The sequence below is a fragment of the Anopheles moucheti genome, chromosome 3, assembly GCF_943734755.1.
Source record: "Anopheles moucheti chromosome 3, idAnoMoucSN_F20_07, whole genome shotgun sequence".
NCBI lineage: Eukaryota > Metazoa > Arthropoda > Insecta > Diptera > Culicidae > Anopheles > Anopheles moucheti.
Window position 1 is genome coordinate 43,959,578 of NC_069141.1, and position 23,724 is coordinate 43,983,301.

At 42.1% G+C, this 23,724-nt stretch overlaps 1 protein-coding gene across 1 annotated transcript in view; it reads right to left on the reverse strand.

Moving 5' to 3' along the window:
- Positions 1-23,269, reverse strand: part of LOC128302082 (muscle M-line assembly protein unc-89-like) — a 162,676-nt gene extending 139,407 nt beyond the window's left edge. Inside the window, exon 1 of the mRNA XM_053038807.1 lies at positions 23,129-23,269. Coding sequence (XP_052894767.1) covers positions 23,129-23,165 — 37 coding nt within the window. The 5' untranslated portion in view covers positions 23,166-23,269. The remainder of the gene's footprint in view (positions 1-23,128) is intronic.
- Positions 23,270-23,724: the final 455 nt, after the last annotated feature.

Sequence of the window (23,724 nt, forward strand, 5' to 3'; positions counted from 1 at the left end):
TTTTCGAAAAAGCAATTTGTTGCACCAGAACATCAATGAACTGCATTTTTCCACTCTACATCATTGATTTCGCTCGTCTTTATCATTTACAAAATCTATCATTATTATTATGCCTCTCTCAAAATCGGCTAAAATTTGGCTACCTTTCAATATCCGTTTTGCTGTACCGAATGAAATAAAAACATTTTCTATCCAAAACACACTAACGCACGCGGTCCAAAACAGCCTGGAATGTGTGATAAAATATGGATAGGAAATTTATCGGAGAAGGAAATCAAATTTATAGGATGTCTTTCATCGTAAATAATCCCCGAGACCCGAGAAAGTGAACAACACTATACATCCCACTGTTGACGTGTTTTCTCGGTACGTCGTACAGAAGGCAAATGGTCAATGGCAGGCTGACCGGAGAGCATCGGGAAAAAAGGGCCACGGCTGGTCCGGTTGTGCTTCCTGCACTGAACGTGATCAAAGTTCGATACATAACCGAACGAGGTGGTACAGGTAATAGGATTTCCACCTAGACGTCGCCCAGCGGAGGGTTTTATCTATAGACGAATTCTCTTTTTTTCTTGTTTTGCAAATGGGTTTTCCCTAATAGTTTAGTACACGTCGCATAAATAAGATACCTTAGCAGGTAGCAGGATTCATGAGAAACGTGTAGGGTGTGTTTTAAGCAGACTAGTTGGATTTAATAATAATGATGTTTTAGTGTTATATCATAGGCCGAAAGTCATAAAGCACGCCCACAGTTTGTGTTAAAGTATCGATCGTGCCTGCAAATTCATAGGAATTCTAGAACTATTATCACTACTATCTCAGAACGTTTTAGTCTTGCATTGAGGTTAGTCTGCAAATGATTTATAAGAAGCCCTGGGTAAAATAAAATGGTTTAAATGGGATTGGAAACAGCTTCTGACGTGTGAAAAGCAGTGAGCCTATTTCAGATACAATGCGTCACTCCGGAGCTTTAGATATTTAAAACTATTAGTTTTAGGTCCTTAAAGGTACATACATAATGTACATTTACACTCTGTTTAAACAATTAATTTGAATTTTATCAATTTCAGTAGTTTAACCATCACAAACGGGTTATGTTTTAATAAAGACTGTCAGATAAATAGTTTCTAATAGTTATGCAGAAGTGGAATTGTTGTATGTTTTCAAATACGGTTATTGATTTACGTTCATTAGCCAAAATAGCTTGATTAACCTCTATCGGCATACATTCCACGCATAGTGTAGTATCTCAAAATTCCAACTAAACTATATTATAGAGTTCACCTTCCACTGATATATATTTCTGAGTAGCAGATGTTATTGATTGGCAAACATTAGCTTACATGTTGGAATCATGACCTCGCTTGTAATTCTGAAATCTCAATACTCACCAAATCTTATACATCCCATTAGCAAACTCTAGTTTTAGTCAATGCGCCTTACCTGGAAATAGTACAAATAGGGAAGAAAATATTAGTTTATACCATACACCGTACGTCATTCACACATCGGAAAATGCCGTTGAACTTTGGTTGTAACATAGAACAAAAACAAACAAAAGCGCTAAACTAACATCGATCCCATGCCCTCCGTTGCTATATAGCGGGGCTTTAAAATCCGTCCAAAATCAGCGTAAAATGAGATGTACCACTATGCCAGCGAGAGCACAAACATGAGAAAAACATCAGCCCGATCGAATTGGTCTGGTGTAGATCGAATGGAGGCTGTGCACCAAAGATTCGACTGTGGTACGATGGTTGATCTAGAAATGATACCAGGTAGCGTGCTGGAAGTGCCGGTGGTGTGAAAAATACTTCTGCTCACTTGCACGCCTAATCATTGATTATCTTCTGTCGGCCGAATGGTGCCACTATGGGAGCAAAGTAACCGTACACGTTGGTTGGTTGAAAAAAACATACCTTAGCAGATCGCACCTGAGAGTGTACTTTAGTCATCTCGAGGCGATCAGGTGATCGGTTCTTTACTCGCAGATACCGACCAAAGAGAAGGAGCGATCTGATTGACAGTGATGTAAGAAGTTTTTCGTCATTGAACTGAAGTGCATACGAGTAGCCAATACCAATAATGGGGTTTTTCTCTATTCGACTCCAAAGCGACATATTGAGTAGATACTAAATCGCATTTTTTTATTGTTTGATTGTATGATACGTACTATAGTACTCCTGTTGAAAAATAACAACTAGACTAACATTGTGCTTCAGACGTTGTGTAACCAATAACAATTGTTAGGGCAACCTTCAATTAAAACCCAGCAGCTATTCTACGTACTGCTCCTTTCAAATGAACCGTCTAACTAGTACTTTTACGTTCGGTTTTCTGTCAGTATCCAGTAATTTGGGGAAAATTTCATTGAAGCCTCAAAACATGCAAACCGTCGTGGTGTGCATGTCTCAAGCTGGAAAGGAAAACCTGCAAGTGGCAACTTAATCACCTCTTTGCGGACGAGATTACGTACCCAAAGTAGAGTGTCGCTATTTCGTGCAGCATTGGCTACCTGTTCCGGAACACTGTGTACTGTCTTACAATAATTTGTTTGCAATGGAATAGGGGGACTGATATGAAATTGTGTTTCGTTTCAATGCTTTTTCAGCTTCGAATAAATGTTTAACTGAAAAACTGATGTTATGTAAGTTGTATAATAAAGTTGAACATAAATTTTCCCCCATTTTACGAAACACGGTACTGGAAGTTGTATACATCAAATTTACATTTAACACAAATTAGACATGAAGAATACCGTAAAACTAATAGAGCAACTTTGTTTAACTTTGTAGAGCAAACTTCGTCGAACACTTCTCCCGTAGTGTGAACACCTAATTTGTTTAGTGTTGCAGTAGCTACAACAAGAGGCACGTGCGTTACCTCATGGTTTGGAAAATGCGTTGTTTCAAAGGGCGAACGTACAGAAAAAAAACGTAACACACCACCCTAGACGAGCACCGCAGACAAACGTCGAAGTGGTGTCAAATTTTTATGCATGCGGTTTTTGTGGTCTTGGATGGATGGCACGGAATATCATCCTGTGCCAACACCACGGCTCAAACCACGCATCGATCGAACCGCATATCGATCAGCCCAGGTGTGTCTACTCGTTTTACCGCTTTGGGTTGTGGGCGCGACGTGAGTGAAATTACATACAGGAGAGAAAAGTGATTTAAATTATAGGTTTGTTGGGGAGCTACATGGAAATGATAACTTTGTGTTTTTGTGTGTGTGGTACATTATCTCTGAACGGAATTGAATGTGATTGCAGGCTAGAGTTTGTCATGTTCTCTGGCGTATCGTTCTTTTGTGAAGTTGAACATCCAAAATGCGTTTAAATATAAACAATTTCCATTAAACAAGTAGGTAAAACAACGCTTAGTTGTGATATTAAAGTTTGTTAACATCAACATCCGTAAAATGGAGATTAATGTTACAATTCAACGCCTGCCGAGTGTTATCGCAAACCTTTTCATTCGATATGCCCGGTACTGTGTGCGTGTGGTCTATTAAGGCGACATCTCGGAATAGCCTGCAACATTACAACGCTTTCCACCGTTGGAAACGTAGGAGGTCCAGCAAAAGAGGTGTTTATAAAAACGGTTTGACCTAAAGCTGAATTTAAAGGACGGAAAGAAGAAGGGACACAAAACTTCCAATCCAACAAGATCAAACCGGTTAGAGTTGGCAATCGGATACACGCGGTGGAAAACGAACGGAAACGAGGGAGGAAAGTTTGATGGAACGCGTGCGCTAGTGGGACGCGATAACAACATCTTCATTTGGAGCGCTCGCACGGCGAAGAGGCGGCCCGCAACGGCATGCCACACAGAAACAACACCGATCTTGAACGCTCCCTTTGGTGTTGGGTGGTTTGAAAGTGCATTAAAACTTTTTCCCGAAAGCTTTTATGTGTTCATCGTTTATCGACGAGCCCGGGCAGCGGGCTCGGCTTGCCTGCTTGGATGCATTTGTCAGAACGCTGAAGAAGCTCCACTCGGGGACGAGAGCAGTTTCTTTGTTTATTTTCTCGTCCATGGTTCGCTGCGTGATCCCGGTGTGCAGCGCATGTAGATAGCAAGAACTCTACCTCAGCAGCGCTTTACATGAAGCTGAAAAAGAGGGATGCTGTAAGCAGCGGAAAAAGAAGGATAAAACAAACCTCCGAAAGCCTCCCAGCACGTTTGGCAACGTGTGCGGTTTTTTGCATATTTTACTTCTCATTGCCTGAGCTGTGTTTCTCCCTTGTCCAAAAGCACCCCAACCGAATCTGTCAGTAAATCCCAGCAACGATCCGCTTATTCTGCCTCCTGTTGTAGGCGCATCCCTAAAATTAGTCCATGCGACAGCGTCTTGTACGGGCCCGCTTCCAAGAAATTAGGGATCGCTATTCGTCGCGGCAATTGGAGCGCGGTTCGTCATCGGGGAGTGTAGACCGCTTTCATGTGACGCACTCGGGAAGAAAATCCCCGATCCACAATCTAGACCGCGTTCGCCGCACATTCCGATAACCGTAACGCAGTGATAAAGTGAGGCTGATTTACCTACGCAATCGACGGAACCCACCGAAAGAGGAGGCTTATTATAGATTAAGGTCGTTCCGGTGCCGTGGCTATGCTGGCTGTAGGGTAAAGTGCTATTGAGTTGAGTGAAGTTTGTGGTTAGCATTGTCTCGATGGCGTGAGTGGGTGGAAAATTGCTGAGGTTTTTGGGAGTCGTTCTAGCGAGCGTCTACATTGTCTACAGCCACTGTGACAGCATGAAGCGTGATCGGACTAAATCCCTTTACCTGTGTAAAGGAAGGTGTGTAATATAGTTTAATTTAAAGTTGTGGGTTTGTTTAAATACGATCCAACTATACAATGATACACGTTGCTGGTAATAGATAAAACTAAAAGGTAAGTTGCGAAGAATCTTAAATAAGTATACAAGAGTTTTTTTTCCCAACAATACTTTGACAGACATGTCGCATTGTATTATTCCTTTCTTCGATGTTGCTTGTACCAATCAGAGCAAAACACATAGACAATATATCGTGCATCCAGGCCTCAGAGTGCTTGGAAGATTTTGTACCGATACCAAACAGCGTGGTATCATGACGGTGCTGGTCCCGATGGTAATTCGACATCCTTACATGGAAATCCCACTTAGCACAATGGGTAAACGGAAACGGAAAACCCATCACCGGTGCTTTCGCTCAGTTTCCGATCGAACCAAAATGGATATAATGCACATAAACGAATGCGGAATCAATGTTTCCTTTATTTCTATTACCCTCTACCTTGGCCGCTCGGTGGACATTCGTGTGGCATGATTTGGTGGCATTCGACATTTTCTCGCTATGGCATTACATAAAACGTATAGCTTATGGAATGAAGCAGTACTCCAGTCCGGAGAGAGAACCAAGCGGAACCCATTTGGGACGAGGCACAGAATATCTTACTCGTTCCTTCATCTGCATCAGTGCTCGTATTCCTAGGGAGGCTGATAACAAATTCTTGGATAAAATCATGAAGTGTATCAATTTGTCAATTTGAAACCGATAAATGGACAATGCTGGAGTAATGCAAATTAGATCCATAGAAAGTAGCTATAAGTTCTGTAAGAAAATAGTTTTAACATGTTTAGACACTTTGCTAGAAAGAAAATAAATTTGAACTAAAGCAACTAAAACTAAACTAAAAAAAAAATAAAAACTAAACTATAAACTAAAACAAATGATTGGCCCAAGATCTATAACAAAAATCAATATTTACATTTATTTGTGTCCATCGTGTAACCAATGTTTTTTTTTGTCGCTAAGAACATTGTGCAGCATGTAAACCGTTCCATTTTACATAAAACAACCCTGAACAGGATCAATCCACGGGTGAACTTTTCAAAGAAATGGAAAATCCTATCAAGCCCTTATTCTCTTGAACATTCTCACCATTTTCCTTTTCGGGTAAAACCCTTTTTCAGGCCCGGTTCAAGAAAAGGATTGCTTAGGCTTCGCAAGCAAGATTACCCCAGGATTTAATGGACAAAGCGTAAATACAGTTGTCGTGCTGGTGGCACCTCACGAATTATGACAGTCTTCCATCGCTTGTCGACGGTGACGTCTGGCAAAATGAAAAGGATGCCGAAGGATAACGCTCAACGCCCTCGACAAGAGAATGATTATTTAAATCGAGGAAGGATGAAAGGATGAAATTTAATCCAAAACCTCCGACCGTGCTGTCACCATGCTGCGCCTTCGTGGACGCTTTCCGTTCGCACCGCATTCCGCCAGATGCCATTTTTAGGCAGCACCAAACGGAGCATATAATTGTCACTGATGGCGCAATAACGAAACAAAAATGAAGAAGACTCTTTTGCTAACGCCGTCAATCCGATTCACTCCATTTTGTTTATTGCGACAAGGATCTCGCGTTCCGGTGGCTGGGAGTGTAATAAACAGGGACAATATTTTGGTTCCTTAATTGACAGCTGCTATTGAAATCGCATATTTAGCTACCGCTACCCTAATGAGATCATGTAAGATCAATTATTCTACGGACGAATACCGGCAACGGCTGTTGTGCTTAATTACCTTTTACCGCCAGGGTTGTATTAAATCGTAAAAAAGTGTCAAAAACCCAAATCAAAGCAATGATGTATATCAGTGTACCTTAGGTAATTAAATTGGTTATTACGTGCAGATTTAGGATGCGAAGCAGTATATCTGCATTGATATCGAATGTGTACCATTTGGAGGACATTAACCAATAGATGCTGGATAATCATTCCTGGAGTAATATTGCGTTATAGTAGTAGTCCCACACGTTTAGGATACAACTCGGATCACAAAGAGGGAGAGCTCCAACGGGACTAGATATATATATTTTGGAAATGGAACACAATATTCGCACGTCCGCTGACCGTCAGGCAAAGCATGGGCAAGGGTTTGGTGAGTTGGAGAGCGTACGGAACGTGACACGAAACCGCTCCTGGCCAGAAAGCAATAAACGAGAATCGTCCTTTTTATTATTCATTGAACGGGTAACATGTGTCATAAAACATATTTCTTCTTCCAGAGTCATGAAAATATAATTTATTGCCAGTCGTTGACGAAATGCGTGCGGAATTCGGAGGTCTAACGAGGAACAGGCCAGCCTCGACAATTGTCGGTCCGCAAGGTGTACCGGGAACCGTAATACTTAGTCACACTATGGATGGCTTCATTTCATTAAACTGTTGTCAGATTGCCGAAATGAAGGGCCGGTCGTGATTTGCCATGGCTCGGAAAATCAATGATCAATTTAACGCACAATGCAATCCAGTCAAGCATTTCGACGCATTTGTCTTTAGATTGCAGGATATGGGACCGCTACCGTTGGCCGTATTTGCCTGTGCTACATTGTCATCTTGCCATCACCATACTTGCTACTACTGGAGCCATTGTGCCACAGACGGTGCAAAGGCACTGGCAGAACATGCAGTACTCCAACAAAGCGTCCTTTTTACTTGACGTTCACAATGAGCCGTCTCGCTGCTAGTGGGCGAGAAACAAGCGAGATCCCGTCACACGAACAATGGAGGCCACTTCATTGCTACCGACGATAAAGATAAAAGTTGACTAGGTTTTAGAACCGGGCGGCTCCGTAGACCCCGTGCTGGGAAACTTCACAGGACACCATCCGGTGTGGCACGAACGTTCATTCGTTATTAATGAGCACGATTTGGTATTTATGTTACTGCAGTAGTTTGTTCTTTCTGATGGCATTGGCCATCGTTACTATGGCGTGTACACTTGTCTTTCCCTTCCAGCCCATCTGTTCGTTTATGGCCGGATGAAAGTTGCTGCGACAACTCCCGCACCGAAACTCACACAAACTTTCGACGTGCGTACAGTGCGAGTAACCAAAAACGTGCCGGCAAATCTCGTGTTTCAAATTTGTCGTCAAATTCACAACACTTTGCTCACCGCCATGAGGCAAACGCGATGCCGATGCCCTTTACCATCGAGCCACCTGTGCTCACACCTCGATACCCGATAGAGTTCTGCTCGTCGGTTTTCTGCCAATAGATTTGTTGACACAAAAATGTCCGGATGGAATGATGATTGTTTCGACAAATTCGTCAAAAACTTGTCTTGCCCAAATGCCCAAATAAGTATCTCGTTTCGAGCAGCGTGCCGAGTAGGATGGCGTGTGAGATACAAGTTCGTATCACTTTCAAAACAACCGACACATATCACATTTATTTATTGTTTCCCTAATTGATTTGCGTATTAGCGTGGTGATACGTTTGAACTGTTTGAGCGAGACCATAAACCAAAACAACACGCAGACAAACGGATCGAATTCAAATGGGTTGTACAAATACCCAAGATTTATTTGTGGCAGTTGAGGGAGAACAGTAATGTTACCTCAGTTCTCAAGGATTCGAATGGCCAAACTGTTGAGTTCGAGGTATGAACATCTTGTTAAGGCTTTGAAAGTTGATCGCATTAGTTTTCAAATTGCAAATAATTATATTTACAAACACTTTTGGTATATTGAAGTTAGTTTATAAATTTTATTGCATGAAACATGTGCAGCTAAATAACATTAAGAAATATCCTTATTAAAACAGCTTTTCAGAGTTTTTACTTCGACTCGATGCAAATACCACCAGAAATTATATCCTACTCCAGCAAACCCACTCACACATCAAATCAGACCCACTTCCTATTGCCGATCTCAGGAAACATTTCATCTACCGGGATGCCTTCAGTTCATCATTTTACTTTGAAATATTCCATTCATTAATCACCTTAGGAGACATCCATCTTGTGCTCCGGTTGCGCCTGGATACAACAACTGTTATTGCATATTTATTCGAAATCCCACACGCTGTTGCAATGCGCCTCGATGCAGGATTCCGGTCCGATGCCAAACGGGAGCACAGTCCAGCCCGGTGGAAGATGGACGCAGCGCAGCCATGAATGCATGATTTGAATGTACGGTCGATTTTGACGGTTGGACAAGCGGGTAAATGGCGGGGTGAGATGCGGACCGTGGATGCCGGGGTCCTCTGGAACCTTGGCAATCCCGACAGTGCACTCGGATGCAAATACTGTTATGATTGTTATATGATGCGAGATAATACGCTCGCCTATAGAATGTCAATTACGACTGCATTCAATCTGGAAGATTTATTGCAGTTTGCAGTGCATCGGGGCTGAAGAGTCAGCCGAGCCGGAGCATACGCTAGCTGCAGTAAGACGCCCAGCCGGATAGATGGTGTGTGTCAGGCGGTAATTATGTACGACGCACATAATTTGCATTGAAAATGTATCATTTCACACCACGGCACAGGGTGCGTGCGTTGTTCGGTGTGTGTTTGCCCCAGCCGATGCACCAACCAGTGAGCGCACATATTCGCTCGCACATATGTGTGTGCCTGCGGCCAGTGAGCTGGCAACCGTTATCGTGACCGGAGCTGCACTCGGCTGGTGTCGACGGCGGTATCGTAGCGCATCCGGAGGCATCCAGTCAACTGAGCTGTTGAAACTCAGTCCGAACTTTGATGTGTTCCCGTTTGTAACTTGACCGTGGCACATTTGCCGAATCAGGGTAATTTGGGTCGCCGTACGCATTGCCGGCGGCTGTTTTAACAGCAGCTAACGGGAAGACTGGCCTTGCAAAAGGATGGCGAAAATGGGAAAAGAAATATGTCTTACCATCCGGCACAATGCAAGATGTTAACATGTGTAAACATTAGTACCGATACCGGGAACTAATTTAATCATATCTAATGGTACTCGGGAAAGTTCGTCTTTTGCTTCGAACGATGCTGATAAACTTCATCGGTCAAACATGTGCTTGTACTTGCTTGGTTGCGGATCTCGGAGCAGCAGATAATTTTCTATTTAACATCTATATTGCCCCATGTGGGCCAATAATTAGCCTTTGGTTTGGTGCATGAGGAAACTTTCGGAGAAACAATGCTAAACCTGAAATTAATTACAATTTGCCACAATAATGTCATTTGCCGATGAGCGATGTCTAATGCTTCTGCAGAGTCAAATTCATGAGAAGAAAGATAACATAAATAAGCTGGACGCTTATCTCACATTTCTTCTTGGAACTTGATTATAACTAACTAAAACCTGCAATAGCTTTTACATATATCATCTGTTTTGTCTTATAAAAAATTAAAAGAATCGTCTCTAACAGGTCGTTGTCTTCGAAAGTGGGAAATTCATATATCTCACCACATTTAACGAGCTAAATCCTGCTCATCAAATGTAATGGATTTTGCATCTGACTTGTCGAACCTTCTTCAGTTGTTTTCGGAGAAAAAAACACACCCCGAACATCCATTTCACCGCAGGGGTAGTTTGGTAGGGGTGTTTGCCCATGTATCGAGAAAACGGATACCTCAACTTTTAAGCTCGCTGAAAGGAGCCTCCTGTACCATGTGTACGCGCTTCTAGCCGCCGAGCACTTGGACGGGGAATTCTATGCACATGTGATGTGCACATGTGTGCGAAACCCGAGTGGAGTCAGGATAATGGTCGTAATACATAATAATAAGACTTTAAAGAATCCCTTGAGAGTGTCGATTGTCTGTGTTGCCGGGGAAAGCCCAGTGTCTGTAGCAGTTGCAAGACGATACCAGTCTACCAGATTTGTTCAGCAAATCCGGTAAGGCAAGGACAAACCGAAGCGGTTGTGATTGTATGAAGGTGAGGAATTTCCATACCGAAATATTTCGAAGCTGTATTAAGAAGAGATATAACAAGTGATAAAATAGGAAAAAAGGTAAACTAGTTTAAATTATTGTAAAACCCACATTCTATGATATACTGAAATCATACAATTAAATCGAAAATTTAACATGTCATATTGAAAGCGAAGATAAAAAATCCAATATGCTATAGAAAGTTGATAAAATGCGAAATATGTAAAGTATTCACATTGTTATTTTATCCATAAAATAATGGAATGCACACATGACGAGCCTCCGTCGGTGGTTCATCATCCTCGCTCTCGTTACGCTTTTAGGAAATCTGGGGAAATTCTTTGCTGAGTCTAATTTTCCATCTTCTCATGCCGGGTTGTATCTCATGCCGTAGACTGATGTCGCAGTTCTTGGCTCCCATTCGGTGTGCTGCAATGGGAGGACGACTAAACCAATACCACCACAGCAGTTTAACTATCCATCCATTTACCCGACACACGGTGGCATTCTTCCGCTTTCTTTGGCGGCATATGTCCCATCCTCAACCGAATGAGCTACATCCTTAGGAAAAATCCATCCAGGAAATCCCGCTCTCCGCACACCCCACATCCGCACATTGTTTCGTGCCAGAGGGCGAAGAGAAAATTCACGAAACAGAACCATATGTGACTTCCTTCTGCATGGCACAACTCCACTCCGCCAAATCCGCCCGCTACGGTACTTCGGCCAATTTTGGGCACATTTCTGCCACTCAGCTCCATTTGTCGTTGAGCGGAAATAAAACTTATTCTGCAGATGGTGTCTGGCAAAGAGCAGTGACAATAGAACAATATTCTTCGACAAACCCGGCTATTATGCCTTATCGCAAAAGATATAAAATAATAAAATTGTTAGGCAAATAACGAATTTTTCATTGGTAAATCGGCCTATGTTGTCTACTAATACAATCACTATTTTTTTATTTGTTTGTTTGCATTCAGCAACTTGCAAATATACTAGCAAATGGGACTTGTACACTGAACGCACATAAACGCAGATTTATTGTGCTATTTTTTGGAAGGTGCCGTAAAGCTGTTTGGTTTGTTTTGATTATTTTTCCTATTAACATCATTTCATGGCATTTGCGGGAAAATCGTGCTAATGTAATGAAAAGAAAAGTGAAGCTTTGCGTTTCTTTTCGCTTTTCCTCGGGCACGGGAGGAGGTTATCATGTTTCCACCTTTTAGCAACACGACTCTGCACGCCCGCTGCGGTGAAAGAAGAAAGAGCCGTGATTTTGCTTTCGAGTTTCGTTTCTTTTTTGCTGCACACCATCGCCAACACCTTCGGTATGCCAATCGGCATCACCGTCGTCATTATCATCGTTCGCAAGGAGAAAGAGTGCGCGCAACACATTGCCCCCGATACCTACATCAGAATGTTTTCCAACCGGCGCCGGCTTCATTCCTTACGCGCCAGTAATTTGTTATCAAAGGTAACTTTTACGGTTTCGCGTTGGTAGAATCATGTTCACGTCAGTACGTTAACTGAGGAATCATTCTCGAAATATAAACCGCTGGAATCATATTAACTGCAAGAATGTTAGCCAGCGCGTTTCTTCGGTGTTACATTTGCTCGCTCGAAAGCAATAAAATGCTGCTCTCGTGAAATGGTATCTCCGTGCGGTAGCATCCAGTAACTGGAAGGCAAAACATAAAACACATCAAAAGAAATGAATGTAGTCGTTTAAAAAACAGATTATCTCATTGTTATGCGAGATATTATAGCGCAAATCTTGTCACAATTTTGGATTAAAATACAACAATTTCATATTTTATAGACGTGCAAGTTCTGGTCGTTGTCAGGGGGAAGCGAAACAATTCTGAAATGCACGTTAAACTAATTTTGTGGTAACTTTGTTGCGACAAGCGAAACATTTGAAAGCAATTTAAAAGATTGAAGCGAAAACCCTGCAGTAAAAAGCGTTTAAAACAGTTACACCCGCATGGATTCCGTGTTTTGGAACAAGAATATTGGAAAAAAAGAAAGTTGTCTAGTTCTTTGTTAATGGTAAGGACACACAGCTCGTTACTGAAGTTTGCTGTGCGTGTCTTCTGAAATCCCATAAATACGCACACTACTTAATGTCGCGCTAGAAACATCAACAAACAACAACCGCACAAACTGGTGGGCTACTGGTTGCCCAAAGTTTCGAAAGTAAATCTAATGATGCTGAGAATCTCATAAATCAAAAATTTCCAGATGAAATAATTAACGAACGGATGACCAGAAGAGAAGCAACACGGTTAACAAAACGAAAAGTAACGAAAAAGTTGGCTTCGAGTAAAGGAACGCGCACCGACGTCCCTGCTGGTTTGCTGGAAGGGATGACCTTTGTGGCGTAACTTAAAAACTTCACTCACTTTCTGGCCCCGATCAGTCTGCACCGGGTGGGACAGTGGGAGGCAAGTGGGTGGGTACGGAAGTAAAAGGTGGAAAATTTGAAAGCACCAAAAGTTGATCGGAAAATTCTTCAACATTTATTAAAATTTATAAGATTTTTATTAGGGCCCCTTTGCATCGCGGAGATTATGCCATTTTTTTGTTCTTCTCCCAAGCAGTGCTTTGTTCTTTGGCAAAGAAATTAATTATAAATCTTATTGTTTGCAAACCTCTCCTTCTGACACCGACTTGGGCAATCTTTCGGTGACGGTACCGCGTTTACGCACGCGGCAGTAGGCTCGATCGGTACAAGCATCACTACTGACTGATGATGAAACATTTTTTTCCCGTTCTCTGTGTGTGTGTGAGTGTGTGCGTGTTTTTTGCTTCTTCCTTCGAGCCTTAATGGCTGTCGGGCAGAACGCGTGGTACAATCGAGCCCTGGAGAACCATCTTTTTGGTGTTTTCGTTCGGCACGGAGAGAAAGTAAAACAATGAATCTCAACAAGGCACAGTCGCGGCACAACAGCGTGAACAAATTCGCATATCGTAAAATATATAACAATTTGCATAATTTATTTTGATCCATTAGCGCAATCATTGCCGGAATTTTAAACTTTTGTACTTTCCTCGTGGCAGCGTGGCATGAGGTGGCGTGAAAATTGAGGTGTGTTTTTTCTAGCAATGGACCAAACAACAGAGCGTAGTTCGTACGGGCATTTAAAGACTTGAAAATTATCGACTTGCTGGTAAATACGTTGTTTACGCGAGTTAAGTGCTACTGTCCATCTGACAATTCGCAATGTGCAAACGTCGCAATGACGAGCTCTTCACATTTGGAGTTAATTATTGCGGTGCTGAACCTTCATTTAATTGTTACCTCCATTGTTATTTGCGACAAAAAATGTGACAAGTGTGCGTATTTTCGAGGTATTTCTTTTTTTAATGTAAAGTTATCTGTTGTCATACTTGCTTTAAAATGTTTGTACCAAAAATAAAATAATATAAAATATAATAAAGCAACAAATTGTTTCAATTCATCTGCCTTGAACGATCGTAAGGAAATGCAACTTTTTATTAAAATATGAATAATAATATTATTTATTTATCGAAACTTTATTTATTGATGTACTCCACCAAAGAAGCGATATGGTCCTTTTCCCTGCATCAATAATAGAATGTTGTGCTAATGAAAGCACCGTTTTCTGATAATTTGTACCAGCAAAACAAGGCATTCCACTTGTAAACATCGTGTCCAGACAAGTGGAAGGAACCAAGCCGGCAAAAGTTAGAGATCGATGGACGTAATAGGTTGTATAAAATTAAATTTTAAAAATTCATCCTTCCTACGTGAGCACTTTTAAAGTGTGCCAGCGGTGAGCAGGACTGTTTCGAAAAAAGGGTGTTTTTTTTCACTTCTCGCCCCAGTTTGGGTTCGTCCCGACGCACCCCGTCCCGTCGAAGGAATCGCACAGAAATAAATAATAAGAAAAATGGTGGAAACGTTGTTTCACGGAACGGGACACAAAATGAAAGATTCGTGTTTCCGTAGCCTGGCCGGTTGGCTGCCGTTGAATGTCTACATATCTCCACTTTACGCCCTTTCGAACGGGGAAAAACTCAAAGGGCTACTCTTTTATTTTCAACCCGAGTGACTCTGAGTTTCTGCTCTGAGTGTATATTAGAGTACGACGATAGCGTGGTTTTCCTTGGTTTTCATGTTTTCATGTTTTTTTTTTATTTTTGATTCACTGATCCGATGCAGGATTTGAAAAGCACCTCCAGAAATATACATCCGTAAGCTACGATTTAAGGAGCAAAATGGAGAAAAGTAGCAAACCAGATGAAAGCGGTACTGGAATGCGTTTATTTTTTCATTGGAAACATACGCAAGGCAATAAATAAACACTTAACCTAATAAACGATAAGCTATACCATTTTCACTCAACATCTTAGAAATTGTTGATTTCGAAAGAAAAGAAAAAGAAAATAACAGTGGTTTTCTGGTAACCTGATGGTTTCGAAGGATGTTTTAAATTAAATTTAACTTTCCAATACATTAGCAATACAATAACATTTCTGCGGAACTATGATTATTGTAAGACCAAGATTTTTCTGAATCGAAAGCATCATAGCTAGCAAACAGATCGCTGCCAAAACACTGCGGCATCTACACACTTACGCAAACAATCAACCTAATGCACTGATATGTAGTGAATGTAGTTGCGTCAATACGAGACAAGAATTTCAAATGTAATTGCGGTTCAGCATCCTTCTCCTTAAAACGAGTGTAAATGACGCTAGATGTAAGAGGATCTCAAGGACTTGTGACACGAATTGTGCCGTAGGTTGTATGCCGAATCTTATGAGTGGTATCCGGCGACATTGTCAAATAAGTCGAACAAGTTCTAGAAAGTCCAAATCAGCCACACACTAAATAAGTTACTTCCTCTTCGCTAATAGTTTGGGGCCTAATTTAGATGGCTTTTAGGGGAAAACTCTTTCATGCAGTGAGTATAGCTCCATGTAACCCATTGAATTATATTAAATATTCAAAAAACGTCCACCAAATAAAACACCATATATGAAATCGTTCATTTTGGACGTAAGACTTCAGTAAACTAATCAGTACGTTCGCAATAAAGCCTTAAAGGTCTAACTGGCGGTGCAACAAAACAAACGATCATAAACCGTTGTGTTTAGTTGGGAAGGAGAGTAATCCAACATGGAGCTTTAAAATTATTCAAAGATGATGCATTGTACATACGCATCAAAATGGTAATTTCAAGTGTGGTCACGCTAGATGAAAAAGTGTTACAAAATTAGTTTTTGTTCGTTAATAGTTGCGAGCAGATAATTGGTTGGAATAAAAGCTCAGGTGAAGTGTTTGATTAGTTCTAGTGTCTTGTGCTGCAAGTGTTCATTCACACGCGCAACTTACTGGTTTGAAAGGAAAAAAGAGCAGTAACGTTTTGCTCTAGCCACGTAACCACCGACGATAACCGCAGCAAAATGGAATCCAATCTCAATATTTTCTTTTTTAAAAACGGTGAACACCGGCTACTTTGTTATGAGTGTGCTCGAGCAAAACCACCATCCGCTGCTGATCGATAATGATTGCAATTATCTTGGCAGAAGAAATCGTTCGCAGGACACAAAAAAAAGACTTGCCCAAGCGTATATTGTAAAAAAAGGGAAACACAACACACCAGGAAACTTTACGTACAATTATTGTGAAAAAAGTAATTCAATATTAAACTGTAAACTAACAAAAATTTGAAATAAAAATGTAATTCAAATTTTATCTCATCACATTCAACTTCTCAAATACATACTACAATAAGCGTTAGATAGCGTTATGTTCTAAGATGAAGTCGCCCATTTCGACCGACTTTCTTTCAAAATGCACCCAGTTTGCGATCTATTACAGCTTGCGGGTAAGGAAAGTCCGGGAAAATTGGCATGGCACGGAAATAAAAGACAATTCACCGCCCGCAGCAGAAGGAAACCGCACCAGTGCTCTGTTGCAGTATTGCATTTTTATATAATCACAACAACAAAACAGCCAACACACACAAACACCCACATACAATTAGATACATACACATTGGACCATTATCCAGTTCTTTGCAACGGGTGCAAAAAAAAAATCAAGCGATTTGTAGCCACCAGCCCTACCAACGGGCAATATTTGTCGCTCTAAGCGGGACGAAGGTGGTAACGGGACTTTGGCCCACGGCGGGCGGAAGTTGCTTGAAACACCTCGCCACCAACTGGCAAATGCCACGGACAGGCACGGCTGGCATACAGCGGCTGGCCACGAAGAATGTTCAAGAATTACTTCACGTTCAATCCAATTGACTCCGATTGAATGTGGCCAAGCGCTATTGCAACAGTGCGCTGGTTCGCTGGTCGCTGGTGACCGTGAGGTTTTTTTTCCCCTCGTTTGGTTGGGTCAACTCACCGGGAAAGCGTGCTGTACTCCTTACGGCGCTTTATGAAATTAGATCACGACGTATTACCTACTGAAAACCGGTTTAAATTGCTCTGTTTTACCCATACTCGCCTATTGCGCACTGTAGATAGTGCACCGTGCCACAAGCGCAAGAGACAAAAATGTTTAGTAACGTAAGATGATTGCTGTTAGCAAACATTCAAACGATAAGTTTAAAATAAATCGTCCTCGCATAGCTGGCTTGATATCTGGTAAATTTTTTTCTTCAAGCAATACAACCAGACTAAACAGCTTCCTTTCCATACTTTAACACATTCGAGCATTGAAATATGCTTGATGAATTAATCTTCGTGTTGACAGTCAACGACTTAATCTTAATGACGAAAATTGGTATAATCTATGAATGTGCGCATCAATTGAACTGAATGGAATTGCATTAGAGCAGAATACACCGGTTCTTAAAACATTTTAAGAATCATATACAAAACTAAGCTAATAATCAGCTTAATAATGCCACAAATAATGCAACGAAAGAGTGATTCTAGAATATTAACACAACATAAAACAGCCCCATCCATGATCGGCTTGTTACAAACCGATATTTGCACCGAAGTGTAAACGTAGCTGTCACAACGTTTAGAAGCTTATTACATCGGCTTAATATTGGGTGCCGCATTTACCACTCTAGTTCCGCTGTTGATACCCGGTTCCACTTCAATGCTTGCACGGTTCGCTCGCTCCAAGATCCCGTCGAACAGGGAAAATCAATCATGCACCAATTGATCCGGCAAACATTCATCGAACCTCCAATCAACCGGAGAAAATGCTTAATCGACATCGGTTCTGCGATTTTCCTTGTGAAGTGGTTATCAGTACCTTCGCCCATAACCCAAATCAACTAACGCACGCAGCCCACACGAAACCATCCCCAAAAGGATGCAGAGCGCCAGGGAACATTTTGCCTTCGGATGCGTAGTGAATGCTGAACGGACGACGGACAGCTTTTGGCTGTGGACCGTTGAGAACAGTGGAACCCAGGTTTGTGCAGTGGTCCCACAGTTTGCTACCTGGAATAATTTGTATGTGTTTGTGCGTGCCGTTCGTGTGATTGGAGGCGATTGTCTCGCTTGTACACCTTTTAGTGCCCCGATACACCCAGCACCCGCAGCCAGGATACTCAATCGAGAAAATCTAACCTCCAACCCCGGGTTGGGTTGGGGCCGTTTTCAAGGAAATTCATCATAACCACCTTTTTCCATCCTGGAGGAGGATGCCCAGGGTGTCGCCAGATCTGTGCTAGTATCGAAACGACTTCTCGGTGTTCCTAGTAGCACTAGATATTAACGCTATCAACGCCCAACCCCTACTGAGTTGGAAGATGAAAGGATAGCCTGTGTGTGTGTGTCCTTTTGCCTTTTTCCTTATTTGGCACGCAAAAAAAAGTGTCACAAAAAGGGGGAAAAAAGAAAAACAGCCAACCATTAGTCGCAGCGAGCGCTGGACGAGCGAAAGCTTTCGAGATGAAACCGGTAAATCGAGATCACACAAAAGACTCTTTCGACGAAGCGAATATGACTTGCACTCCAATCTCGACCTGATTCGTAGAAGAATGTCGTTACGGCCCGTATTCGCTTCTCCCGGTGGAATTTGATAAGAGCCAGAGACAAAAAGCTTGCAGGCGATTCTAAATGACATTTGGACATGTTGTTTGTGTTGTTTTCGAGCTGCTGACTAGGAGCATACGAAGTATTTGGGGAGGAAAAAATGAACCGAACGGACGCGTCCGCCGAGATCGTACGGCTCAGCAGTACGGATCGGGAAATTGAAACGCATGTGGGCGAAGAATTGAACGGTGCCATTACCGGCCATGTGGTTGCTAGCCAGTCTACGAGCATGTCGGTAACGATCAGGAACCCCGGATGTATTGTGAACTGCAAACGTTGTTCATGCTCGATCAAACTAGGTCCTGTTGTGGAGGACGAAGATAAGAATAGTGGCGTTGTGTGCTAACAAAAAATTGTGCTGTTCAGCACTCAAGAGCGAAATGTAGCTCCCCAATACGCACAGGAAAAAAGGATTGATATGAAACGAAGTAAGAAAAAAGTAAAGCGAACTCTTTACGCATAGCACAGGATATCACGAACAAGGTAAAAGCATCCGTCAAATACATCCTCACCGATTCCTCGCCCGTTGATGCAGCATAACGGCGAAAAAACAACACCATCATGGGTGGAAGATTCCCGGGAGTGCCGAAATTGTGAGCAAGAATGGCGTCGTACCGGAAGGCAGACAAGCTTATGCAAATTTCGGAAGCAATCGACGGGCTTGTTGCGCAATCTGTCGTCCCAGGGAAATGAGGCTTTTCGCACGCTTTTGTTTACTTTCATCATCAAGCGCGAGCTGTACACCACATCGTCCTGCGTTCACTGATAGCATGGGGGTTAATGTGTTGCACCGAAAGATACGGCGGATAAACTCCTTCGATTGTGCGAAAGTGATTCGCCGAACGTTTCTGCTGGGTGGAATAGAGCAATTTGTGTGTCTGGCATCGCAGCAATGGGTCAGTCAAGCGTTTTCATGTCCAATAAATCCTCGCTGGCACATCTATCCAAAGCAAACGTTTTGTACTGTGGCATGAAACTAGAATATTCTGGCACATAAAAAACAAAGCTCAGTTCGCTACAGAATTAACTTGAGCTTTCTACGTAGCACGTCGAACTTGAAGCAGTGTATTCCTGCGTCAGGATCTTAAGGGTTGAATTTCTCGGAAACATGTTATGGGAAAAGTTCCCGTTGATTTAACGCAGTTTCGACTGCATCATTTACATCGATGGGATCGAGAGAGAGAGACTGGCCATATCACGCATGCACACCTCATCCACTGTACGGCACCCGTTGCTCGTTATACCGGCGGTTCCGAAAGCCGCTCGTATTAATTCCAATTACACCTAAGCCCGTAGTCTCTCTGCGACGCAGCAGGAATACCAATCAACTAGCTGTAAATCCTTATCGCAAATTGGTCACCTTCCTTTTCCCCGGCCATGGAAGCCAAGCTGTCCATCCGCATCGGTGTCAAGCAAGGCAACCGCCGGTTGATCCTTTTCTCGCCCTCTGGCTTACTCCCGCTCACTCGTTATCCTGTTTTATTTTATACAAACACATATCTGCTGCTCGCCCATCACGCGAAGGTACAAATTTATCCAACTAACTGAAATTGATATTGATACGGTCGAGCTTTAATCAAGCGAAGTGTTCAATGGAGAGAAAATGGGAGATAATCGGCCCTGCCAAAGAAGTGCGTCCTCCCAAAGGACACGCGGCATGTAGGCCATATAACCTCGGCGGAAAGCTTAACCTTCGCCGGATCAGAAATATCAGTACGGTTGGATTCGGTTGGACGCTGCATTGATGAGGAGCACACGGGGCTGCTATTGACGCGGTACGACCCAAGTCCGCTAAGGTCGTTTTTTCTTCAGCCAGCCAGATCATTATACGGAATAATCCTACGTGGTGTACGCGTAGCCAGTAGCTTTCGGTGAGGAACCAAGTTCGATAAACTAATAAAGTCGAGTCGAAAGTAAATTTATTGCCAAAACCTGCCTTGCGAAGAACCGCTGGTCTGGTTTGATCTATGCGCTGATGAAGATATAAGCGAGAGTAAGAAAGCCATCAACATGGGGAATTTTCTTGGCCATTATTCAGTGCGTGCGCCATTATGAAGGAACAATAAGTTGGTCGTACACAAAACCCAACCTTTCTCATAGTCTTTGTTTGGACTTTCTCTTTAAGCATTTCAAGAAGTCAAACATTAAGAAATAGATTATATTAAAGTTTCAACAGTCATTTGAGTTGTACGCACATTCGTCACACTTGTTTAGCTCCGAAAAATGTTTGCTTAAGTGTAACATTTGTGATTGATTTTGCTCTAATTTTTGGGCCAAGTACATTATAAGCGAGCAAGCGAAAAAATTCTGCTTTGCCCGAATTTCTACCTTGGCCTATTACAGCATCATCCCTCGTCAAATCAATGCCAGCAAATGTGTGCTCGAGTCGAGAATGGAAAAACTCTTTGCGATTTCGTTCATTTGATTTGACCGAAAAACTTTCCACTCCGTTCGGTAGCGCAGTTTAAATCCCGGTTATTCCGGGTCATGATCCTCGAGATATGGGATTGCTTAAGGTCATTCGCATTTGCTGGGCGTTTGATGGGGGAAACCCCAGATGCGGATGGAACGGGACCGTCCGGAGGGCTTTGACGGAAACACTCAGCAAGACGTAACCATATTCGGCCTCATCTGCCGAACCGGTGGTTGCACTGCCGAACCAAAGTTTTGCAGGTCAGAAAGGAAATTCAATAAATCATTTTTATTGCTGCCGTGAGAGAGACGAAAAAAAAGAAGCCACCGCCAACCCAAAGTTACTTCAAACTTTTGGACTTTTTTATTTGATTCCACTGAGGGACCTTTCCACTGCAGCATATCTACTGGATCCTTTCCTCGTTCGGCCTTCGTACACATCGCTGATGGGAAAAGATCTTGAAGAAAATCAATTAATTTTCCGTTTTAAAATTTCAAACGGCAATTAATGTTCTGGACCTTTGGCTGGCATGCAAGGTAATGGCGCTTTGTTTCAGTTTATCAATTAGGATCGGTACAGGATCATTGAACCTTATCAAAGCATGTTGAGTTTAATGAAGGATAGGTTTCAATTGAACCATTAATAATTTGTTACACAATTTATTTAATTGTGACGTCACTTTAAGGAAGGATGTATGTTACTAAACTAGTATGCAAATAGCCCGTTTGCAATTCGTTTTAAACGCTACTAATAAAAATGAATTTTTAAGTCAATACCACTAAGATTAGTTGAGAAAGAGGACTCGTTGACTATAAATTTAACAATTAATGATTCTGACGACACATGAAAAAAATATTAATTGTTTCTCTTTCCTTTATCTTTATCATTAGCAGTCAAATTTTATAAGCGCAAACATTATTACAAAACATATTCAAATGCCAGCAAAGCCACCAACCTGTGGTCATCTATTCTGCGACAAATAATCTCCAAACTAAAGCATGGGGTTCCATCATGTTGACCTTTAAACGAACAGTTAATGAGTTTTTACTCACCACAAATCTATGGAAGCCCATTAGTGACGGTTATTATATTATTATCATTTTTTTCTCGATTAGCGATTGGCAGCCACGTTTTTCGAAAACGCATCGAAGCGCTAAAGAACGCGACTGGAGCAAACTTCCGCGGGAAACTAGGCCAAATATCCTACCGGCTCACCCACTGAGCAGTGTTAAGCATCCCCCGGGAAATGTGTGACGACGGAAGGATAAATAAGCAGACGGGGAAGTTGTATTTTTTGTTGTTGTTGCTCGGTGTAAAGTAAATTACCGATAATGACTGTGTCGGAGGAAAAAAATATGATGCAAACTGGCAAGGATATTTTTCCTTCCTATAACTTTTATCGCTAGACGGCATCGTAAGGATCCCACGGAACCGAGAACGTCCGTGGATCAGACGATGGAGCGAGTTTTCATTTTTCACCCTGCTTGTGACAGTTTCGCTGGTGAAATATCAATTAATAGTCGATAATCACCATCACGACCAGTATTGGTGGAATAAATCCAATGTACTCGCGAAGCAATGTTGTTTTTTTTGCCAATTCTTCGACACCACCCAGTGAAAATGGGTTGGTCAAAAAAGATACGTAATTGGATGCATTTTTAATTGGGTAGAATGGAGGGATGTAATCTTCATTCAGAATCGATCAGTGTAAAGCACCTGCAGCAGCACGTTATGTTGCACGACCGGTTGGAAAAGTTTGTAGTGCTACGTTAATTGGTACCACAGTCTGGTCGTACAATGAAAAAATACGATACTTTATGGCATTTTGCATCATATAAATTGAGCACGAGATAAAATAAGCTGCTTAAAATTATCTCGTATTAAACGCTGATGTGTTCCATATAGTTCCAAAATAATACGTATGCAAATGAATGGCACATTCGCTGACTTTGTAACCTTAAAAAAAGCGCAAACTGTACTCACCTTGTATTGGGACCAAGTTTCTGCGGAAGCAGTTCATTGTTGTTTCCGATTATCCGCTGCCAAGCATCGACGTATCACAATCCAACACTGGTGCGGTTCCCTTACTGATTGGGATCGATTTTGCTATTTGTTTTACGCTAGCCTTCCAATCCCACCGCTTCAACCCTTCGCGTGTCCTGTTTGGCCAAGGAGCTCCTCGGCCCGGGGTGGTGGGTGGTGACAAAAGGGGAAGGGGCGAGGTAAGAGTTGATCAATTTTTCAAATTGCCCACGATAATTGGTTCGAAAATGGATGATACCACACACATAAAAAAACACCCGGCCAGCATCAACACACAATCATCCCGCTACCTCCCAAAAAGTGCTGCTGCGCTGTATTGTATGCTGCCACATGTAGGATTCACTAAGTGAGCAAAATATTTCCGGTTTATTCTTTTTTTACTGCTGGCAACGGACACTACCCCGAAGAGGGTGAGAACACACTAAAGCACACACACACACATACACCCTATACCATGCACACTACACCAACACGCCACTGTACGATCGATTTTTCATGGATAATTATTTATGTGACACAATGATTCAATAATCAGC